General features: G+C 45.9%; 1 protein-coding gene across 2 annotated transcripts in view; it reads right to left on the bottom strand.

The window, feature by feature from the left end:
- Positions 1-648: 648 nt before the first annotated feature.
- The window catches only part of Mdfic2 (MyoD family inhibitor domain containing 2), a 99,535-nt gene continuing 77,436 nt past the window's right edge, over positions 649-22,747 (bottom strand). For both annotated transcript variants that reach the window (XM_047534561.1, XM_047534560.1), the window contains 2 exons: positions 8,945-9,166; positions 649-908 (listed from right to left, as the gene is read on the bottom strand). In XM_047534561.1, the coding sequence (XP_047390517.1) occupies positions 649-908; positions 8,945-9,166 (482 nt within the window). The remainder of the gene's footprint in view (positions 909-8,944; positions 9,167-22,747) is intronic.

The following is a 22,747-nucleotide window of genomic DNA, read 5'->3' as shown; positions in this document are numbered from 1 at the left end:
GTACAGCTACGCACACGCCATAGCACGGTCTAGGAGCATCAGCACCAGATTCAGAATTCACTGGAGATGCTTCAGAGACATCTGTTGTAATTACAGGAACATGGTTTCTAATTCATTTAATTCCCTTTCCTACCTAAACTGTACCTATAAGTGAATTTTAAGAGACGGTATAAATAAATTTTTAATTACAAAATGATGTTATACAATACATTATTAATAATAACCAACAATGCATAATGTTTATGCATGAGTCCATTAGAAAGACGAGCTAATGTATGTCAATTCTGAAGGAAAGCACTAATCTGTCCTGAATTTGTGAATGAGGTTGAATCCATGAAGCGAGCGGGGTGCCACTGTGCTGAGGGGCTTAACGTGCTGTTGGGCAGTCGGGCAACGTCGTGCACCTATGGCGTCTAGGAGGCATTAAAGATCTGTTCATCTCATTGACCGGGAAGCTCACTCTCTGGATGCCATGCCTTGGCGAAATTTAGAATGAGACCGTTGAGTGGACCATGCTAGGTCCCCAGAGAGATGCAGAATCAAATGGCCCCAGGCACCCAAGGACTGCAACACAGCCCTGCATTTGGGCACATAGAAACCTGTCTCCTTGCCATGGAATCTCCTGCCTTGCAGGGGCCCCGGGCGGGGCTAGCGGTAGCACATCTCCGAGATCTCCATGGCCAGCTCCAGACACTCGCTGGTCTCATGGCAGGACTCAAAGAGGCTGCAGTCCATGTCACAGTTGCAGCTGCAGTCGCCGGGCGGGCGCTCCTGGTCAGCGGCCTGCTGGTACCCATGAGCGGGGCAGCACCACCCCGTGCACACCGCTTCGCAGGTGTCGGGCAGCATCAGCAGACAGTCCCCAAACTGGCAAAACAGACAGGCGAGGATCAGCGAGGCACACTCCTCTGTTCAAAGAAGGAGACACCATTACTACACCAGAATGGAACGGTTGTTCAGTGTCTGAGGAGATGGAATTGCTAATCATCCTCCAGGTACTGGGTTACCACTCCGTAGCCAGAAATGTGTGTGATTAAAATAATGGCCAATAGAATCATCATTGCACATGAACAAAAACAAAATAAGAAAGAATAAGATGGACAGCAACACCCGTGGGACAGGTCAAGGACAGCCCAGCGGAGCGGTACACTGGGTAGCTTTGCAGTGCGCTCTCGATTACCTGCACGCCAGGGCAGCTGCTCACCATGGCTCACTCCAGCCTCACCCCCACGCCACCAGGCTCACTACCCAAGTAATGGCTTGATTAACTTCCTGAGCATTTCCTATCGATTCCACATCACCAGGTTATTTAAAGTGCCGACACTTTTCTCTATTCCTTTACTTACTTTGCCTACAGAGGTGCTAGGAAGCCACAGAATTAGCTACCTACCTGGAAACTTTGCAGCTGTTTTGAAAAAGAGCAGAGCCTTTCCTGGAGCCAGGTGAGCCCGGGCAGGAGAGGCTACCCAGGTCTCCCTTCTTGTCGCCCCACTTTGGTATTTGCTCCCCCGTGGATGCCAGTAAATTCACCACACCCATATTCAAATGCAAGCGAAAAGTACATTTTGAAACTTAATATAAATGTTTTTTAAAAGAATCACCGCTTTTGGGGTTGGGTTTCACTTTTAATTCCTGCCTCCATTTTCCTCCAGTTCTGCAAAACCTTGATTTTATATTCAAGTATTTAAGTGAAGTATGTCATCATAGGTCTAAAAGGTTTTAAATCTTATCAGTCTCTTTAAGAAAATTGGTTTAAAAATTTACTATGCAGACTTGTAAAAATCTGGAAAGTATCTCTGCGGCACTGAAGGTAATTGGTAATTCTAGCCAAACAGCTGCAATGGGTTATGGATTATTTTATTTTTTTGCTTCCATAAAGGGAATTAGTTAGAAGATGTAGCAGTTCTCTTGTTAAAATATAACTTATTTTCAAGTTTATAACGCCTCAAACATGTGTGAGCTTCTCTGTAGAAAGTAGGTGAGTGTTCACGTGATAAGTCATCCAGTTAATCAAAATCTGTAGTCTGAAGGTTACTGATGGTGGGGAGTCAGCTTCCGGCTCGGGCTGCAAACGCCCCTCCAGACGGGCTGATTGACTGATCAAGCTTTGATTCTCATGAGGACCTTGTTTCTCCATGGCATGTGACTGACTTTCAGGTTTTCAGACTTGGGTGGATAGGACTGCAGAGCATGCAGAAGAGACCCCCACGAGGAAATGGATGTGCTTTCTGCCCCGTTTCTTTACTTCCAACAGCCTTTTCCAGAAAAGGTTGCTTTCTTTAATGAACTTGTAATCAGGCTCAGAAAAGGAGCAAATATCTTAAAGAAAGTGGCTTTAACGTATTATAAAATACTACCTGAAGTTCTAGAGTGAATCTGGAGAATAGATAAACTGAAATCGCCCTTGCTCCTTTCCCACCCACCCTTTTTCCTTCCCAGTGAGATGGTGGTAAAATGAAACACACCATGACTTTTACGACGACTTTAATTGCCATATATTGCTGCAGGTGTGGTGGCCGTTACTTGGTATTTAAAGTTAGGCTGCATTTTCCATAATACCTCTGTGACTTGGGTGCTCATCTCTTGCCAGCCTGGGTGTGTTTTCATGAGCTTCGGCTGCCTCCTAGCAAACGGCCAACTCACTCCTATCACCACGAACCACCCACGGAAACTCAGGAGTGAGTTAGTAACAGGACACGGACTCTATTTTGTCCTGGCTCTTCTAAAGTGGGTGGGACCTGTGACCTGGCGAGCTTAGTTGCTCCCACAGGAGCCCCTGGCAAGGGGTCCTCCATGATCCCTGGGGCTGGAGGCTCAAGAGACCCACTCAGGCTTACGACCTTGTAAAAACGATCCCAGGGACCCTGTGCTTTATACACACAAGGCTCAAAGTTGGTTTGGAGTAAGGAGGGCTGGACACAGGGGCTGCTGGTGAGGGAGGACCTGGTGTTTTTTGCTGTAGTGTGAGGAGCCTGCTTGTGATGTGGCCTTGCAGACTTTGGACACCTCTGCTTCTGATGCAAATCTTAGATTTTATTCATTAGAGAGAGAGAGAGAGAGTGTGTGTTTTGGCCTAATCATTCGACCAATTTGGCATTGGATTTCCGCCCTCTTCTATTTTGCAGTTGAGAATAGTGCTGTTTTTTTTTTTTTTTTTTTCTGTTTCTAAGTCAGTCCTTTTTATTTGCTTATAAAAGGCAGAGCCTCTTGCCCAGAAAAACAAGGTAACATTAATGAATTGAAAACAGATTTTTCCAGACTTTCAGGCATGTTCCGGACTTCTCCTGAATTGCATATTAAATCATTCTACATGAGCAGGCAAAAAACTAGTTTGCATAGGACCAACTTTGGTTGGCCCAGAAGTAATGCTGGCAGGTTGGGGGAAAGTGCGGCTGTTTGGAAAGGGAGTCGGGGTCTGCTTGTCCCTGACCTGACCTTCCTTTGCCTCCCCACGTTCTGTAAATTGACATCAGTCGCATCCTGAGATTCACACCCTTCTCCCTGGCCCCCAGGAAGGAACGCCACGCATGCTGTGGCCTACGTCTCTCTCTTCAGTGATTTCAGGACATGGCACGTGCCAAGGCCCTGCTGCATCCTCCTCCCCTTCCCGCACCTGTCCCTCTGGTTTCTCGCAGGAGGGGCTCCTGAACACCCAATGAATTCTACAGAAACCAGGCAGGCGCTCTTTGCTATTTTTCTTTTTCTCATCATCTCCTCCATGTCCAGGGCACCCCTGCATCCTGCCACGTCTCCCTCGAGCCTCTGCCCCCTGCGGAGCCGCCACGTGAACTCTGGCCCCATCAGCCGTCACCAGAGCCCATGGCAATGGCCTCCTCTTGAGGACATTCTGCAATCACATGGGCCCACTTCAGATTCAGCAGCTGTGATGTTTGTAATCTGACATTAGAAAGTGCAGCTGCCGTCGGTTCCCAGTGCTTGCCAGAGCCTGCAGGCCCTGGGTCTTGGGCCTCTGCCTCCTTGCTGACCTTGGGGCCCGCTTTCCTCAATCCTCACCACAGGGCAGCTGCGTTGTCTGAACGTCCCTGTTTGGAACGAGCCCAGCTGGGGACCTGGGTGTGCGTTGGGCCCTGTGGTGCTTGGCACAGCCTCCTCCAGCTGTACCCAGCCCCGTGTGGACCTTCAGGTCCATCTTAAGACGCCTGGAGCCACGACGTTGCCAGCACTCCTGCGGCACCTGCTTTCTTCTCCTTCACGGCCCTGACCACGAGATGGCACTGACCGAGTGAGCGTGTCCGCTGGTTTCACGTTACAGGAGGTGGGAAGCCGTATCTCTGGCTGAATGAGCGAATCAGTGACTGAGTCTCAGGGGGAAGCATTGCCCTCCCGCTTTTGAAAGGACGAGGTTCCGGTACTGCCGCCGACCGCCCTCAGGCCTCCCGGCTCTAGGTGGTACAGCGGGGATGCCCGTCTCACTCCCTCTGGATCCAAGCTGGTGCTCTCTGTCCCACAGGCAGGGGTCCCTGGTTCACCCAGGGCCAGCCTGCGCCCTCCACCCGTTCTGTGCATCTCACACGGGTCTCAGAACGGCTCCAGGTCGGGTACAGTCACTGCCCTGTTTATAGAGGAGGGACGGAGGGTGAGAGGCAGCCAGGAGGCACGGCAGGTGGCACAGCTCCTGAGCCCTCTGCACGCTCACACTCTCCTCCTGTCAGTCTCGGCCCTGGTGCAGGACGCTGCGCTTACCAGTGACCTGCTGTCCTCTGCTTTCCCTGCTCTGCCGCTTCTGGCCTGGCTCGGGCCCAGGAGGCAGCAGGAGGACTGGGAAGCTGACCCTCTCTTGGCTCTGGGTGCTCCTGGGCGGCAGTGGCGTCTTCTCCTTGGAGTTCCCCTGTTCCCGAGGCTGTGGTGCCAGTCACTGGTGGCCCGTCCATGAAGGCTGGTTGCCATGGCCTGCAGGCCAGTGCAGTGCCCCCGCTATGGGTCTGCAGGGACTGGGGGAGGAAGGGCCCTCGTGCGACCACTGCCGTGGACTCGCTGTTCCTCATATGAATCTTTTAACTCCTCAGTGACCTTGGCAACGATTCCTGGCACAGGAAACGCCCTCTGCCGAGCCTCTGGTCCCTGCGTCTGCTCTGATGGCTGCCGACAGTGTGCCCATCTGCCGTCCTGCTTCTTAAGCCTGGAGTAAGATGGCTGGACACCTGCAGCCCACACAGCCCAGAGGGGTATTGACTGGAGTGAGAAGCCGTGACAGGTCCCTCCCAAGGTGGCTTCGTCTTCCTCTCACACCCAGGGGAACCTCTGGGACCCAGAGGCCTGAAGATGCTGAGGATGATCCGGCTTCCAGAGGTGCTCAACATACTCTGGGGACTGGCTGAGTATGAGGGAGGATCTGTCCCACTGGAAGGGTCACGTTTAATTCAAGTGAAAATATAATAAAGGAAGTCCCAGGAAGGGTCCTGAGGTCAGCCCCAGGGTCACGGCCACCGCCACTGTCTGCACCTTGCTCCTGTGCACATAATCAGGTGGAGGCAGGATGAGGCCTCTGAGCTGCCAACTGCAGTTCCCCTGACACTTCCCGACTTCGGCAGCACCCCCTGCTACCGCGGGAGCTCATCCCAAGTAGCAAGAACGCGGTTCTTACAGAAGCCACTCGACGTAACCAGCAACATCCCTCCTTCGCCCCTGAAGCAAAGCAAGGCAAGATCAGAGGCCAGGTGAAACCGGCCCAGACCCGTCTCTCCAGCAAGCCTGTGCTTCACACAGCTGCCTCGAAATGAGGCTCAGAATCTCCTGGCTCCCACTCATGGCTAAAAGTTTTTGATTGAAAAGTCTAAAAATTGACTCTCACTCCCCCAACATTAAGTTAAAAAAAAAAAAAAAAACCTGTAAGATAGAATGGGAATAAATAAAGTGTGACTGAATGCCTTTGGGTGGGGTATCATCCCTGATGTTATCAATTTTAATAGCTATTTAAATATGTCAAGATCTATTTAAGTTCAGACAAGCACAAGTAACATCCGAGTCAGTTCTTTAGAACCAGAATGACTAGGTTTGGGTGATACTTGGTAAATCTGTGCTTATGTTTTTTTCTGAGCAAATGAACTGAAATAATTATAAAATTGAAACATTTTATAAAGGTGACACCACTATATTTAATTGTATGAAATTTACAGTGTAGAAAATGTAATCATTTTATTCAGTAGCCCATGCTGTAATTAAGACTGTTCTTTTGAGGTGTCTTGTATTTATGGTTTGCCTCTTCCACCTGAATGAGACATCTCGAATTCAAAATTATACATCAATTAGGCATACGCTCAGGATTATGTTTTTAAGGGAGCTGGTTTCTAACACCATGTGTAACCCTGGTTTTCTTATCCACGGGAATGCTTCTGCAATCAGAAGAACCCAGAAGCAGAAGCAGGTACAGAGAGCTCTCTGTACTTTTCCCATTTTATTCTGGAAAGGGACCACACATGATGAACCACGACTTAATAACAAAGTAACGCTGCAGCCCATCGCCTGTGATGTGCAGTAGAGATCCTCTTAATTCCCATCAGAGCACACACCATGAACTGCGCTAATGGACGCAGAACGTTTCACAAAATCTGCATGTGCGAGGCTTTTCCATCCTGTTTTAAGTGGGTGATGTGTATAAATAATAGATATTAGCAATTAAGCATCCATTCCTATGCACTCGTTTATACATCTGAAGATAAATTAACCACAAACTACATGAAAGTGGATGCAATCTTCTCTTTTCCCTTCTGTTTTCCCTGCTGTTCCTCAAAGATATTTCTGTATTTATCTCAGTACGAACAATGACCCCAGTTCTCAATTTCTGCATCCTTAAATTAATTACTATCAAAAATTCCCTAAAACGAAGCATGTCTGACTTAACTCTTGATTGCCTTGAATTTCCTTGATGTTTGCTGTTTAAGAGTCGAGTTCCTTGTCATTGTCTGTGGGTCTTAGCCTGAGTGATTTGCCTTCTATCTTACACAGGTGTCCACAGCTCTAACTGCATCAAGGAGAGGGTTCATGGGGGGCTGAACTTGCCTGAATTTGCTGGTGGGGCTGGCTTCAGTCAAGTTCTTTAGAAAACCACTGCATTCATTTATCCTTGTGAGTCTCCTTGCTCTTTTTAGCCAGGAGTGAGCTGTTATTTTTCTGCAGGATGCTTTTGAGTTTTAGCTGTCATTTTAACGGAGATGTCATTTTTGCCCGGCTCTGAGAATACGAGGCACCCGATATCGTGGTAGTTGGCCAGCCTGCCTCCTCCCACAATCCCTGATGGGAGGGATGGAAGTTTTACTCTCTGGACAGGTACAATAGCAGTTCCTACCTCTGGGACCATTAGCGAATGCTCCTGATGAAGCACCACCCATGCTTCCTGGTACAACCCAGTGCAAGACTGCAGTGTCGCAATGCTTTTGCAGAGAACTCCTCTGCATGGCTTATTCTCCTGACTGGTGTTAGCCTCTGCCAAAGACAGAAATTTGAGCATGGTTCTGGATGGGCGCTGTGGTCTGCAGGCCAAAGGGAGCCCCAAGATGCGTCCGTGGGAGTGACCTGTGCTCCATAAAACAGATAGAACGAGTTCCCAACGCTGGGAAGTTCAGAAATTTCACATCCTAACCTTTGGCTTGGAGAGCTTCGAGGTCTGCGACTTGGGGCCTGTGTGTCCTCTGGCAGCCGTCAGATGGGATCAGGTAGAAGTGACCTCTAGATGACCTTGCTCCGGGCTCACCCAGTCCCACCTGTTCCCTTCTGCCCCACGCTGTCGTTCCCCTCTCTCCTGCAGGCCCGGCAGTGCAGCCGAGGGTTTCTAGCATAAGGGAGCCACTTCGACCTTTGCACACAGTGCCGCCTTCATAGCACATGCTAGGGGTCTTCTCTTTCCTTCTGCCTGACACTGAAGCCATAATAAAAGCTGGGATTGTGTCCCTACTGTGTGCCAGCTTAGGTACCAAGGGCTTTATCCGTGTTATTTCATTTGATCCTCCAAAGGAGCCAGGGCGTGTTGCTAGCTCTACCATGTCATGCTATGTAACTGAGACTGAGAGAGATGATTAAAAAATAGAAGAAATAAAATGTGCCCAGTTTTGTACAGTGAATCAACTTCAGAGGCAAGAGTTAGATGAATGTGATTTCCAATGGGCTTTTGCAGTTTATTTAAAATTTGTTCTTATCTATAAAATTAAATATGAATTTAAGGGTAGATGACAGACAATACCCTGTTACGTTTTCCTCTGAGAAACCCCGGGCTTCCTTTAAATGCAATGCAGGTTCTGAAAGCTGCAGAACTCCAGAGTGGTTGTGTCCCCTGTAAAGGTCAGGGGAACCTTAACCTGAGTCAAACTCTGTACGTTCCTGGGACAGAGTCCGAGACTTTGAACTTGATGATGCTCAGAGTTGCGCAGAGATCAATTTGAAATTGCCTCTGCAAACATGACGTGCCCTTTATGTTGAGCCCGGGTGCTTTGGTCTAGGTTTCTCTGATCAGAATGCCTGAAAAGTGATATTACCTAGGGGAAGCAAAGCTTCTTCAGAGAGGGCTGATTGAAGCCTCTTGGTATTTGATACTGCCTCCATCTCTGTACTTCCAGCATTTTAATCCCCTTCTGCTCTGCCTTCTCCTGTCTGCCTGGATCCACGGGCTGAATCATCCCAACTCTGAGGAGGGAAAGAAGTCTGCCATTTCCCTCTACCCACTTCACAGTCCCACATAAGAATGATCCTGCCCAGCCCTACTATTTAAGATACATTGCCTCTGATTCCCCACTTTGAGAGCAAACAATCTGCCAAGCACCTCACAACTGCAAAGTGACCTTGACATGTGTCACTCCCAAGGATTCCAAATCCAAGTCAAGCTGTTTAATATTCATAAAGACTTTTTTTCCCTCACAGCATATGTGGTGATTTTGCAGGGGCTGGGGGCTGGGTGCTTTATTTAGAAACAGTTGGATTCTGGGAAACATACCCTCAGTGTCTCTCTGATGCTCTGAAGGGTTGGTTTGGAGGTAGGAGCATTCCGTCTGACATTCTTCCAAGGAGGACAGTGACGTGCTGGATTCTGACAGCTTTTTCTCATTGGGGGTTTCCTTGGCCGGTCCATCTGTGATATTGAATTCGGATACTGAATTTATAACCATAGCATTAATGGTTTTCTCATCTGCATGGTTTTCATTTGTGAGTTGTACATCTAGACGAGAAAAGAAAACACACACACAAACCTCCTGTAGTTTACCTGGTAGTCTAAGAATGGACATGTGCAGAAAAGTTCACATTCTAGGATATAAGAATAAAGTCTTCTGAAAAAGAAGGAAGCAGTATTGAGTGTGACCATTCTGGAAAAAAGTACTATTAAGAATAGAGTACAGTCACTTAATTTTATATATTTTACAAGCTCTGCCTATACCATCAATTTGTAACATGTATTTCTACTATAGGTTTTGGATATTTTTTTCAATGAGTAGGGAGAATCAAGAAATTTATTCGCTCAGATCAACAAACCTCGTAGGAGGTCATCAGCATCTGGTTGTGGTACATGATGGATCCGATAAACAGGAAGAAGGTCTTAACTGCTGGGCAGCCCTGCTGAGTGACAGGCCTGCCCTCAATCAAGTCCCTTTATTATGTTTTTCTTTATCAATTGCATTGTGCTTGATTGAGTTATTACATAGTGCCTTCCTACTTCTTTCTCCAAGACACTCTATTACCACCCCTTTCTCTGTCTTAGCATTTACTAGATCCTGCCACGTGATCGCCTCTGTGGCTTTGGGGATGTGCTTCCTGGGGACACAACATATTCCATCTAATCAGCTGGCACAAGTGCCAGAGATGTTCAAGGAACTTCTAGCAAAGGTCCTGATGAAGATTCCTATTTGAAGAGGTGTCAAGGGAGCTGGGAGGGTCAGCACTTCCTGCATTTTGGAGCTCCAGTGTTTATCCACCCATTCCACATACTAATCGGGTCTGTTATGTGACAGGTACTAGGGAGGACCTGGGCACAGCGGTGACTACAGCACAGTGCAGATTGGCAGAGCAGCGACTGAGCACGTGACAGCAATCGGAAGTGCCTGCAAGAGACGCATTCCTTAGAGCACGTGAGAGCAAGGCCAGGCTGGACGGCAGAGCAGCGAATTCACAACTCGCCTCCACAGCAAGCAGAGTCCCGAGGTGGGTGAGAGGGGGAGCGGAAGAAGGCCCTCTCACATCAGCAGCCAGGCCATTCCCAGGGACATCTCAGGACCCAAACGAGGGTGGGTTCTGGGATGGCAGTCCCACAGCTAGCCTGGGACCTGTGTGACTGAATAGTGCCCCGAGTCACTGACACCAAGACCCTGATTGACCACCTGGCATGATTTACCCTTCGAATGTGGCTCACGGCAAGGAAAGTGTTCCTGCCATGCGCATCTTCCTCACCCTCCCCAGGTGCTTCTTCATTTGGGACAAATGGAAATCTCTGCAGTTTTCTGTGGAGTAGGATCACTTGAGAAATCTAAAAATTTGAAATGTTTTTTAAAGGTCAAACACCTCCCTCCCCTGCAGACCAATTAAAACATAATCCCTGGAGGATTTTTTTTTTAATTCCCCAACATGCAGTCGAGTTTGGGGACCGTGGGACCTTCCACGCTTGAGAGCAGAGGAGAGAGAACATCCTAGAGTCGTGAATCAGTGATTCTCAGGCAGGCCATGCAGTGGCTGCTCTCTGGCAGCTCAGAACTGGCAGGAGGCCTAGGAGTTGGCTTGCTACATACGGTCATCGTAGGCCATTTTTATTTATGATTTTTCAAACAGTCTTGGTTTTCAACAATGCTTAATTTTTATTCCCTTCCCTGTATGTTGCTGGCTTTAAATCTCTTGGTTATGGTTTAATCCGCCCTTGAAAGGATTGGCAGAGACAGGGTTCAGGAAAACATCAATTGTTGACAGCAATTAGCACAGTGTTGAATACAGAAATCAAATTGGCTCCACAGATGGGGAAATTCTAGGCTTGCTCTACACAAGAGGGATTCACCAAATTAATGACATAATGATAATGATGATGATGAAAATAAGTTCGTTTTCCTTATTTGGATATCAAATCTCCCGGTAACCAGCCAACATCACAAACAGATGGACTTTGGAACACTGCATGAGACCCCCTGAAGCAAGATCGACGTGGTGGGCCAGAGGATGGTCAGTGGCATCCCTGTCTTCTACCCACTGGGCACCAGTAGCTCCCAATGGGAGCTGTACCTGTACCCCTAGATTGTGCTCATAAGAAGTGTCTGTGGACATTGTCAGATTTCCCCTGTGGGACAGGATGACCCAGGATGGAAACGAGGACTCTGCACAAATGCCTCACCTAACTCATACCACATTCCCTACTCTCATGTGTTCTCTGAGGCTAGGAGTAGACCTTACTCACTTCCTGGAGCAGGAGGGAGAAGCAGAAGTCGGTGCTGCAGTTCATAGGTGAACAAGAGGAGCCTGGACGTAGAGCATTGGCCAAGGTCAGCTGCCCCAGGCCTGCTCATCAGTTGGTGTTAGCACTGGGATTCGAACCTAGGGCTGGTGGGCTCCGGTTTTGCTCTTATCCTTGTCTCTTCTGCATTGTACAAGACACCTCTGATTCGTCCTTAGCTTTTGCCTTGGCTTCCTAACCGCTGGAGCTGCTCTTCAGCAAAACCCTTGCACCTTGAATCCCGAAGCATAGCCCCTACCCCAAGCCAGCCTGGCAAAAAGCCCCATTTCCCTTAGCAATGTTCACAAGGCAAAAGGAGTCTCTTGCACACTTGGGGAAACCTGACTGTTCGGTCACAAGTGGCCTTGAAGACCTCAGCTGAGAAAGAGTTGATAGATAACGAAATCTTGGTGAGAGTGGAGATTGCAGCAGCTATTTACTTAATAGAATTAATTAACAATCAGTTCAAATCATCACACGTAGTCAGGTTGCATGTAATCTAAATTGCTTTTGCACAAAGTAATTCAGTAACCAAAAAAAAAAAAAAAAAAAGTTGGATAGAGGTTACTGGAATGTAAGAACACGGGAGAACGCAGCTTACAGCCAAGTGGTATGATTCTCTTTTTAATTTTGCGACCGTTTTAAGTATAGCATTTTGAATGTAAGTTGGTGCTACAGTAAGCAACCATTTGGAGCGCACGAAGATTGTACGGAGAGGATTTTGTGGAGAAGTTGAACTGCCATTCATAAAGTTATTTTAATTCCATCTCTCTGTTTATATTTTTATTTTTTTTTCACTCCCCAGGGGGAGCTATCTGTTGCTCATTAAAGAATCATCTGACACACACATTCCAGAACTCAGTCTGTTCAGCCCAGAATTCTGACATCTGAAGGGAGTCACAGTTTTTGGGTGACTGTTACTGACATCTTCCATTTTTTGAAGGTGGAATGCTAGCAATAATGTCCCCAGATTCCTTCCTCTATGGTGGCACTTGACACTGCACCCAAAGTATTATAAAGTAGAAAAATCTAAAAGGAGAAGTACATGCACCATGGCATCTTCTGCAGAGAAAACTATTTTGGAATTAAATAAGGCGTGAGAAACTATATTTGGGATGTTATACATAGTTCTTGACATTAACTCAGAAAATAATTTTTTTTTTTACTGTTGAAAAAAAAATTAAAAAAACAAAATTAGGACCAAAAATTAGCAGCTCTTCTCTAGTTCTTAGGAAAAAAAAAATAAAAGCAGATCATGAACACCAGTGAAATAGAAAACTCCTGTTTGGGTGAGACATACTCTCGAGGACCAGTGGGCATAAACTAAGTAACAGAACGATGGACAGTTAATTAATTTTTTATTACCATTGAGCAAATGTTATTAATTTAATTCAATTAACATTTATTGAGCACCCACATGCGAGAGATGAATCAAGGTGACAGGCGCTGGTAATTTATTTACTTTTCATTATGAAGGAAACATTTTAGTGCTTTTCATCTCTGCTCACTAATGTGACTTTATCACTTTGGCACCTTTTTGAGTCTTTATAGATGTAGACGTGGGTGTGCAGCCTCTCCCTGCCTGGCCCCTGGCTCTGGTCACTTTGCTCTCTCCTGCTCTTCTCCCTGGCCTCTCTGCCTCCCTCTCCCTGGCCTCCTGGCCTCCCTCTTCCTGCCCCTCCCTTCCCTCTGCCAGAGGCCCCTTCACTCACTTGCCTTCCCTCCAGCTCCTTCAACATCCTTATTCCATAGAACTTGGTCCCTTGATCCCTTTTCCTGCATCCCACCCTGGAAGGGTGTATTTGTCCTTACTCGCAGCTGAATCTATGTCGTTGGCCTAAAACCTCCATGAGGCCCGCCAGCTGCCACCTCTAGGACCGCCCAAGCAAACCCTCGGGCATCTAGGCCGCGGTTCTTCAGGGGCCTTGGATCATCACCATGGCAGGTTCACCTTGGAACTGACCACTGGCTATTTTATTTGGGTTTCCAGCCAACTCCTCTCTGTCTTACGTGACTTTTACTAAGTCCTTCTCCTTTTACTAAGTCCCTTCTCCTCCCCGCAAGGGGTAACTCTGAGCCTCCCAGGAGTCCAGAATCGATTTTTCTTCTTGGACTGTCTCTTTCCATCTTCTCCAGGTCCCTGGGTGCAAAGCCCTTCTTCCCTCTGTCCAGTCATTTATGATTCCCGTTTTGTTCTTCCTTCCAAACATCTCAAGTCCACAGCTGCTCTTCCTTTTGCTAACCACCCAAGTGACGCCCTCTGTGCCCTCATGGTGGGCTTCTTGGAATAGCCACTGGTGTCCACGTGGTGAGGACCCGACATATCTCATACACTGGGATCGAAATGAGGTTTCTCATTCTACCCTCTGATCTCCTCCCTCATAAAGCAGAAGCAGCACAGTGCACATGGCAATCGCCCGCACAGGACACCGATGACCTGCCTGCAGCCCCTTCCTCCTGTCCTCACTTGACCCACCACCCTCTGGCCAGGCTGCCTTGGAAACAGGCAGCTTTGGCTAAGATTTTCTTGTGAGTGAGACTCCAGACACCTAGACAGAAATGTTTGCATTAGCCCTTAAGGCAGAGTGGCTGTAACTGCAGCTCTGCACCAAAACTTTTCACTTTTTTTAAAAAGTGAGTGTGTATTTCAAATGCACGGATCATTTTCTAAGCTATAGAGGTGAATTATATGTTCCCTTGGATTTTGACTGTTCTCTGGCTTAGAATTTAGCACCGTCATTATCTGTGGTTGAGATCAGATCAAGGCAGACAAGTGACATTTCAAGGTATAAGCCACCAAAGCATTAATGACTGACTGGTAAAACTGTTGACCAAAAGGACAGGGCAGAGAAATCTTTCTCTATGAGAATCTCGCAAAGTTCACACGAAAGTTAGAAAAATTGGGAAATGGAGGAGGATGGCTGGAAACGGCAGAATCAGGAAGATAAGAATCCTCAGCATTGGCCAAAGCAAAATAAAAGGTGGCTGGTCCTCAAGGAGGCTGTTTTTAACAAAACCGTACTTTCTTTGGAGGGTGAAGGAAGCCGCCGAGTAGATGGTTTTCTCCGCTGACGGATGGGGACTTTCTAAATCCTTGTCACCTTTTAGTAGTGCATGGGCATCCGTCATCAAGGGATACCCAATTGCTGTTGCCTGTCGGATTGGACGGAACAAAACCTGGGGTTCATTCGTTTTAACTTTGGGGAAGAATAAGTGAGTTAAAGACATCTGACGTGTTTTTCTTTAAATTTTCCAACAGCAGCTCTGGTTGGAAGATGTCCTTTAAAGACTTTCAAGTAAAAAAGGCAGTTCTACACACCCTCGTTTTGACTGGTCTTTCAGAGTCCTTCAACTGCACTGGGCCTCAAAAGCGTCAGATGAAATGTTTATCGGGGGCCGTGACAGGAGAACATTTGAAGCCCTTTCAATCAGCCTTAGCAAATGTCCTTTAAAGAGTGGGAAAGAGCAGAAGCACATTATTTCTCCAGAAATAATAGCAGCGAGCGTTCAAGATGAAGACAAAGGAAGGGTACGCAGCCCCGAGGGAGGGAGGCCGAACCGGCCTCCCAGCCTCCTCCACCCTGCGGAGCGGCTCCGACCTTGGGGCTGACGGGCCTCGTGGCTGTCTGCTTCTGTTCCAGGTGACTTCCTGGGTTTTCTGCTTGCCTTGCGCCCTGCACCTGCAGACCAGCCCTGGAGAGGGGAGCCACTCTTGTAACCAGGTCATCAGCTGGTGACGAGGAGCGACTGGCTCCTAGGAGATGCTGGAACCTTCTTCCAACTCAGAGACAGTTTGACCTTATCAGTCTCCATTGCAGTGTTATGCAGTTACCTCGAGTCCAATGTTTGTAATAAAAGTATCTCAGGAGTTGGGTAGCGCACGCCTGTAATCCCAGCGGCTCTGGAGGCTGAGGCAGGAGGATCATGAGTTCAAAGCCAGCCTCAGCAAAAGCGAGGTGCTAAGCAACTCAGTGAGACCCTGTCTCTAAACAGCATCATTGCTACTGTATACACAGGTATTTTTACTATCAGTGTTAAATATAAATGTTAAAAAATTAAACTCTACTCAAATATTCTCTCTTACGTTAGAACGATCACAATCATTCATCCCAGCTATGTGAAAGCCGCTTAGCGTCTCCCATGGTGTTATCACCTTTGATGCTCACAACAGTTTTGCCAAGTATTTTCGCTGACAGATGAATGAGGAAGTGGACAGACACTCTGGTGCCCAGCTGGGAAGAGGCCAAACTGGCTCTTTTGTTGTTGTTGGTACCAGGGATTGAACTCAGGGACACTCGACTCTGAACCACATCCCCAGCCCTGTTTTGTATTTTATTTAGAGACAGGGTCTCACTGAGTTCCTTAGCTCCTTGCTTTTGCTGAGGCTGACTTTGAACTTGCGATCCTCCTGTCTCAGCCTCCCGAGTGAGCTGGCTTTTGAACTTGTTTATGTCTTATTCCTGTGTCTTCTAGTTCTCAGACACATTTGGAAATCAGGGGCCCTGTCATGAGGTTGGGGTGTTCTCTAGAGTTAACGACTCTGTTCCTTCTAGATGCCTTCTCTCCAGGGAAACTGTTGCTGCTGCTACTTCATCAAGGGGCCCCACTAGTGGATGTTCAGGCCAAAGCACCTTTTGGCAATCCCTGAAGCCCAGTGCCAGCGGCTCCCCACCCCTGCCCCGATGCCGGTGGAAATGCATGTTCCCTCGGGCAACCTGGAGGTCAGGGTGCACACTGACCCTCCTCCTGGACCTTCCCGGATTTCCATACCAGTCCTCTTCCCGTTCTCCCTGAGCTCCTTAAGGAACCTGTGCCCCGGTCACCTTGGATTTTCCAGCACCCAGCACAGCATTTGGCAGAACTCAAGTGTTAAATAACTTTCAGGTGACTGCTAGGCTGGCTGACAGATGACAGGCAGGTGTCAGCCTTCAGATGATGGGAACGCATCCCGAGGACAGGTCTTCTGAGCACATCCCGTTGGGCTTTCTCCTCCACTTTTGGAATGACCGTTGGTCCTGGGAGAAATCTACCAATTTCTCTCTTAAGCTAAAACACATATTTATTTGAAAGCAATATTTGCATTTGTATGTTAAACTGTAATGAACATAAAAAGATAGAAAGTAAATAAATCTGTATAATTCATTTGATTTTAAATGCATGGTTGAATTTCTTTCACAAAAATGGAAATATCTGGTGCATATATGTGATGGCATTATTTAGAATAAAATACATCCTGTATATTCTAATTTATCTGTAAATTCAAATGCATATGACATTTTAATCAATAAACACGACATTAGAATCTATTAGCTAGAATGCCAATCTATTAAAACTTGTGTGAATATCAATTAATAGTATATATCCTGGTTTTACTTAATATATGAGTATGAATTTAAAATGTTGCTCATTCTTCTAACACCTTTGCACTATTAAGCCCTTTACTATTCATGGCAGCCCTGTGCAGCGGGTACTGATGGCATCCTGGTTTCCCTTTATTGTGCAGAAGCCCAGAGATGTCAAACAACTTATCCAAGGTCACCCAGCAAGCACGAGGTGGAGCTGAAATTTTAACCAAGATAGGCCTGCTCCAGCTCTATGCTCCCAACCAAAATGCTATTTTGTCTGTCTAGATAAAGATTTTAGAAACAAGTATTGGGATCTTGTTTAATATCTCCTGTTACCACTCTATTAGAAGCATCTCCCGATATCTCATTTTTTCCCTGAGCTGCATTTTATTTTTTCATTTGTTCTATTTAGTTAGACATGACAGCAGAATGCACTTTGACTTCACTGTACACAAATGGAGCTCAACTTTTCCTTTCTCTGGTTGCACATGATGCAGAGTCACACCTTTTGTGCAATCATGCAGGTACATAGGGTAACGATATCCATCTCATTCCACCATCTTTCACACCCCCGCCCCCTCCCCTCCTCCCACTCCCCTCTTCCCAACCCAAAGTTCCTCCATTCTTCCCTTACCCTCCCCATCATGTATCAGCATCCACTTACTAGAAAAAACATTTGGTCTTCCTTTTTTGGGGGATTGGCTTATCTTGCTTAGCATGATATTTTCCATCTCTATCCATATACCTGCAAATGCCATAATTTAATTCTTCTTCAAGGCTGAGTTATATTCAGCCTTAATTTGTATATATATACCACAGTTTCTTTATCCATTCATCTATTGAAGGTCATCTAGGTTGGGTCCACAATTTCGCTATTGTGAGTTGAGGTGCTATGAACATTGATGTGGCTGTGTCACTGCAGTTTGCTGATTTTAAGTCCTTTGGGTATAGATTGAGGAGTGGGTCAAATGGTGGGTCCATTCCAAGTTTCCTAAGGAATCTCCACACTGCTTTCCAGAGTGGCTGCACCAATTTGCAGTCCCACCAGCAATGTATGAGTGTACTTTAAAGCTGGTTGAAAACACACTCAGGTCTTAGCTCCACATCACCTCCTCAGAGAGACCTTCCCTTTTGTTAAATTTAAAACCATAGTTCTCACTTGGGGCAGATTTACCTCCAAAGGGACATTCAACAATGTCTAGAGACAGTTTTCATTGTCACGAGCAAGATGGGCGCTACTGGCATCATTTAGACTCCAGGAGCTGCTAAGCCTCCTGCTCTGCCTCCCCTCCCCAAAAAGCCCATCCAGAGTGGGCTGCAGATGTTCATGGTGCCAAAGTGGAGGAGTCCTGTGTGAGGGTTGATCAGGGTTGAGAGACGCCTAGGATTACACACGAGACAGCAAACCGAGGGGGAGACTTGCCCTGCATGTGGGCAGCTCCCTCTGGGCTGGGGGCCTGGATGGAACCAAAGGCGGCAGAGGATAGACGGCCAAAGCAGATGTAAGCTCCTCCTTCTTGAGCATGTGATTGCTGCTGCCTTCGCACCTGACGCCAGACGCCAGACACCAGCTCCTTCACCCTTCTAAAGAGGACTCTGACTGGCAATTCCCCAGGGAGTGTCTGGGCCTTTGGTCCTGGACTGGGTTGCGTCATTGGTCCCTCTTGCTCTGAGGCTCCAGGGTCTTGAGCTGGTCCAGTCTACAGATGACCACTGTGGGACTAGCTACTTCTGATCCCATAGGCAGTCTAACAAGTCCCCTTTTGTAACCTTGCACTTACCCAGGCTCTGCTTCTGGTCCCTAGAGGACCCTGCCTGATCCACCTGACATGAAGTAGCCACAGCCCTCACCACCACCATTTCTATCACACTAGTCTTTAATTTGAGTGCTTTTCAACACTAAAAATATTTTCTTGGTTCATATGCTTCTTCCCACACTTCATTAAGGTGCCACCCTTATGAAAGCTCTGTCTGTGCTTATTAATTCCTATCCTGGAGGAGCACCTGCATAGAGGAGGTGCTCAATGTGAGAAGAAGCAAGAATGCACTAACGTTTCTTGCATAGTAATGTCAGAAATTATTTATCAGTTCCCCACTCAATAAGATGTAGGTTGTTTCTGAGTTTTGCTATGATAAATACTCTTGAACTTTTTTGTATGTGAATCTGTTTCTGTAGGTTGAAACCATAGGAAAGCTCCTATTGAATTAATGGCTGAATTTCTGAAATTCCAGAGAGATCATCAGTTTTTTTCTTGCACCAACAGTGATTGGAAGAGTTTGTCTACTGTTCTTTGGTGAATTCTAGGTTTTACCATTAAAATGATTTATTTTATCAGTTTAGAAAGAACTTGGATCCAAGTGTCCATTTGATACAGCTGAGTAGTCAGTCTTTCTGTCCCATAAGGGAAAACTTTCTTCATATCCACTGTCTTTGTATGGAAGTTTTGTTCCACAGCTAGATTGTGGGTAATTCTGAGAACTCTTGTGTCATATGGAACTGGGCACTTCAAAACACTCACTCATCACTTATAGATCAATACATTCTTCTTAAAAATATTTTACTGAATGGCCGGTGATTGTATCTGGTTCTTTTAGATGGTCTGGTCTTTGAGTCATGAGGGCTCAGAGATGACATATCAGTTGGGGCACTTAGGACGCTCCTTGTTGGCATCCATCTAGGGTGGACATTGTAAATGTAGGCTGGAAATAAGACCTAAGCTAAGGCCCCAGAGAGGACAGAGGCCAAGAAACAGTGGCAGAAGCTCAAGAGATAACAGGAGGGAGGATCTGGAGAAGACAACCTCAGGCGTACTCATATTCCTCTGTCCACGTTGTGCCCAACTGCATTATGGAATCTGTTGAAAGGCCTGATTGGAGTTTTATGATCGATTTCTTGGTGTCCCACCTGGTAGAAGGTTAACCCAGCGGTCTCCAGGTGGTTCATTTCTATCCACTGGGGTTAGACCATCTATTTCTAGTTTTAAATCTTAATATATAATTCTTCCTGCTCATTTAATATTGTGTATCTCAGTGAATACGGTAGCATATGTATCCACGTGTGTGTGAATTAGGTGGGCTTGCTATATCCCTCCGTTTTTACTATTCAGGGTTTACAGGGTTCACAGTTAGAATTTGGCAGACCACCACTACAAGCAAGAGACTGAGGTCAGCACTCCCTACCGCCCTGCTACTGGAGGAATCCAGCTCTCCTGCTTCCTCTCGGTACCATGGGTGTGGTGGCTGGAACCATCGCAGCCACAGCAGCTGCAGAAGTGGCCTGAGTAGACTTCTCCTCTGAGTTTCTATAGTGGTAACAGGATTAACAGACTCTATTCTGGAAGTAGTTGGGTGGCATAACACCTCCCAGCAGAACTATTCCTGACAAGGATGTGCAGATGGAAATGCATATTTATGTCACTTAAAGCCTACAAGAGACACAAGGATTCAAGCTATAACAATAAATAGAAAAAAAAAATTCTTCAGCATTTTCGGGAACCCATACTCAAGAGCATTGACTGTGCTTGGCGAAAGACCTACAGTCTGCTCTTTGTCCAAGCATAAAATATGCAGCCTTCAAGCCTGTCGAGGTGAACTGTGCTGAATGTATGTTAAGAGTGTTAAAATAAGCTACCGCAAAGTTAGTTTAAAATCTCAGGTCTTAAAAATAACGGGACAATTTTATGAAGTGTTTGGGTCATTTCAAGGAAAAAAATGTCTCCTTTAAAAAAGAGTGTTCATTTGTTCCATTTATGAATAATGACAGGTTTTAAAAAATTATTTCGAAAGGCCAACTAGTCATTGTATGGAGGCTTCCAAGTTTGAGGTAGACTCTGCCATGCAGGCCCTGATGTAGCCTCCTCATTTCCTTCTGTAACACCTCAGAACATTCAGAAAGAGAAGAAAGCAAGCATCTATGGAGTTTGACATTGGTACTCCTGGGAAAGGTTTATGTAAACTTTCAGCCCATTAGAGTGAAGCTAGAGAATCTCATCCATCTAGCATTTGTGTTGACTCTGCTGAAACAGATGAACTTACCTTTGTGTTCTGTTGTCCTGACACAGGAACCTCAGTGTGTGACAACCAGAGAGATGGACTGCATCTCTTCCCAAAGATGTTGCTCTCCACGTGGCCAAGAGAGGTCTACAGCTCTTGGTCACCTTAACCAAACCACAAGTGAGTTGTTACAGCAAATAGAAGAACATTTCCAAAAGTCATGCAAGGTTTTCATTAGGTTGCAAGAAGAACTTTATAAAGAAAAGAAGAACTATCTTAAAGAACAAATGAGCAAGATGAAGAGTCAATACAATAAACCCAAAGGGTCTTGTGTGAAATAAGAAAGACATGGAAATATCAAAAGTGTAGTTACAGAATTTAAATCTGCTTTAGAGGCAGTAAAGAACAGAATTGACGCTGCAGAAAATACCATTGGTAATACAGAGAGCAAATTTTAAAAATTCTCCTATTGAAGAATGAGGGACAAAGAGTTTGTTTATGATGGTAAATTGGTGCTAGATACAGAGGTCAGAGCAGATGGATCTCATGTGAGAGACACAGTTTCCTGAAGGGGAAACCAAGGCAGGTTTGATTAAAGATGATCCTGAGCAGAAATCAGTTTTAAATGTGCCCCTGCTGTCTAAAATTTAGTAAAAAGAGACCTATAATCCTAGAAAATATTTTAATTACAAAAAATTAGATTTCTTCAAGCACCCAAACCAAAAAAAAAAAAAAAAAAATTAGATGGTTTAAGAAAGATAGAAATGTCTTGAGTTTTTCCTGAAATTGTTCCTGTACCAAACTGTCAGAAAACAGTGATGTAACATATTAAAAATTTTGAAAGAGTACCATCATATCCCAAAAATGTGATACTCAATCAACTTGTGTTTTCTGAGACAACAATAGTTAGTTCCATTATATATTATGAGAAGAAAATAAACTCCCACGAGGAACTTCTTGAAATCATTATTGAATGTCCATTTTTGCTGATTGAGAGAGCAAAAATCAGGGAGCCGAGTTTTAAGAAGCCGCAAGAAAGAAGGTATTGATTGCTACAAATGCTTCCTACAAAGTGCCAAGGCAAATCTCTAGCCAGTGTTAACCCTAGTGGAACCTGATGTCCTCAGAAGCCACGAAGTACAGGATGGCTGTTCTTTCTCTCAGGGTGGCATCTGGATATATTACATGAGGATAACTTTTCATTGATTTTTATTCTTCATTACAGCTCTAACCTGAAAATGACACCTTAGAACAATTCTTTGATGGAAACTCCATCCACAAAAGTATTTCCTGCATTTTCCAAATGTTCTTGTTGAGAGTTTTCACATTTTTCTGCATTTTTTCCAGTTTTTGTGAATTTTTCAAATTTTCCTCATAAGCATTTCTATGCAATAAAATAAAATAAAATAAAAATAACCAAAAACTAAGGAAAATATTTCTTCCCTGAATGAATGTTCCTTTTCAAAATGATTTACTAAAGCTAGGAATATTTTTGGAATGGGAATGTTTGTCAACTTCCAGGGCCCTGGTCTCCCTGGAGTGGCAGCTTTACCTGATCACAGCACACTCACAGTTGTACATCCCAACTTTGTGAATGTTCTAGAAACTCTTTAAGTACCAGGAACATGAGGTGAACAAACAAACCAGTTTCCCGCCCTCATAAAGATATCCGCCTCTCGGAGGCCTTCCTTGACTTGAGTAAAAGAGGGTCATTTCCTTCTCTGTGCTTTCATGACATGAGGGTAAGTGTGCCTTCCCCACCTTGAGGGGAAGGAGGCCTGCCCAGGGCATCCCTGAGCAGAGACCACACTTGGCACAAAGGCGAAGGAACACAGGTGCACAGGAGCCTATGCACTGGCAGTAGGAGGTACCTTAAACCTCCCTCTCAGGCTTCTAGTCCTGGTCACATCCCCCCATGCTGTATTACATCCAAAATAGCCACAAGAATACCCAGACTGGTGAAATATCTATGCTATGGTTTGGATCTGAGGTGTCC

Source organism: Sciurus carolinensis, chromosome 19 (genome assembly GCF_902686445.1).
Source record: "Sciurus carolinensis chromosome 19, mSciCar1.2, whole genome shotgun sequence".
Lineage (NCBI taxonomy): Eukaryota > Metazoa > Chordata > Mammalia > Rodentia > Sciuridae > Sciurus > Sciurus carolinensis.
The sequence above is the reverse complement of the archived record's forward strand: the minus strand, read 5'-3'. Positions and strand labels throughout refer to the sequence as shown.